This window comes from Fibroporia radiculosa (assembly GCF_000313525.1).
Source record: "Fibroporia radiculosa TFFH 294 genomic supercontigs, scaffold80812, whole genome shotgun sequence".
NCBI lineage: Eukaryota > Fungi > Basidiomycota > Agaricomycetes > Polyporales > Fibroporiaceae > Fibroporia > Fibroporia radiculosa.
In genome coordinates this window covers 74,599-75,019 of record NW_012133520.1, presented here as the reverse complement: position 1 = coordinate 75,019, position 421 = coordinate 74,599, and the positions used below count along the sequence as shown (strand labels likewise).

General features: G+C 41.3%; 1 protein-coding gene across 1 annotated transcript; it reads left to right on the top strand.

Moving 5' to 3' along the window:
- Positions 1-250: 250 nt before the first annotated feature.
- On the top strand, positions 251-417 carry FIBRA_08347 (uncharacterized protein; the record flags this gene model as incomplete). Its single annotated transcript, XM_012329993.1, has 2 exons — positions 251-316; positions 388-417. 2 exons carry the CDS (start codon positions 251-253, stop codon positions 415-417), a joined length of 96 nt encoding a protein of 31 aa, XP_012185383.1.
- Between the last annotated feature and the right edge of the window lie 4 nt (positions 418-421).

Below are 421 nucleotides of genomic sequence, written 5' to 3'. Positions count from 1 at the left end.
ACATCCTCAGTAATAGACTCAGTTGTCTATTCCAGTTCAGTCTGAAGTGTGGCTTCACCCAGTATACTTTCTCAAACTACTGCTAGCTGCAGTAGCTCAGTCTACAAGTCTAGTTCTAGTACAGTGTGTCAGCCTTACGCGTAGTAGTACCTTTTGTCAAGTAGTAGTCTTAAGTGGAACTCCTGATCCTCAGTCATCAGGTCCCTTAACATAAATAGCCCAACTTATGCTGAAGACCTTACAGATCACAATGTATGCAATTCAAGTGTTATTTGTTGACAAACACCAAGGAGTCTTCTTCTTGATTCCTTTAGCTGTTAAGGGACCTAACGACTGAGGATCAGGAGTTCAATTGTTAACTGGTACTAGGACTTATACATGCTATAGTCCTACACTGATACTGGTCTTGTAAACTGAGCCA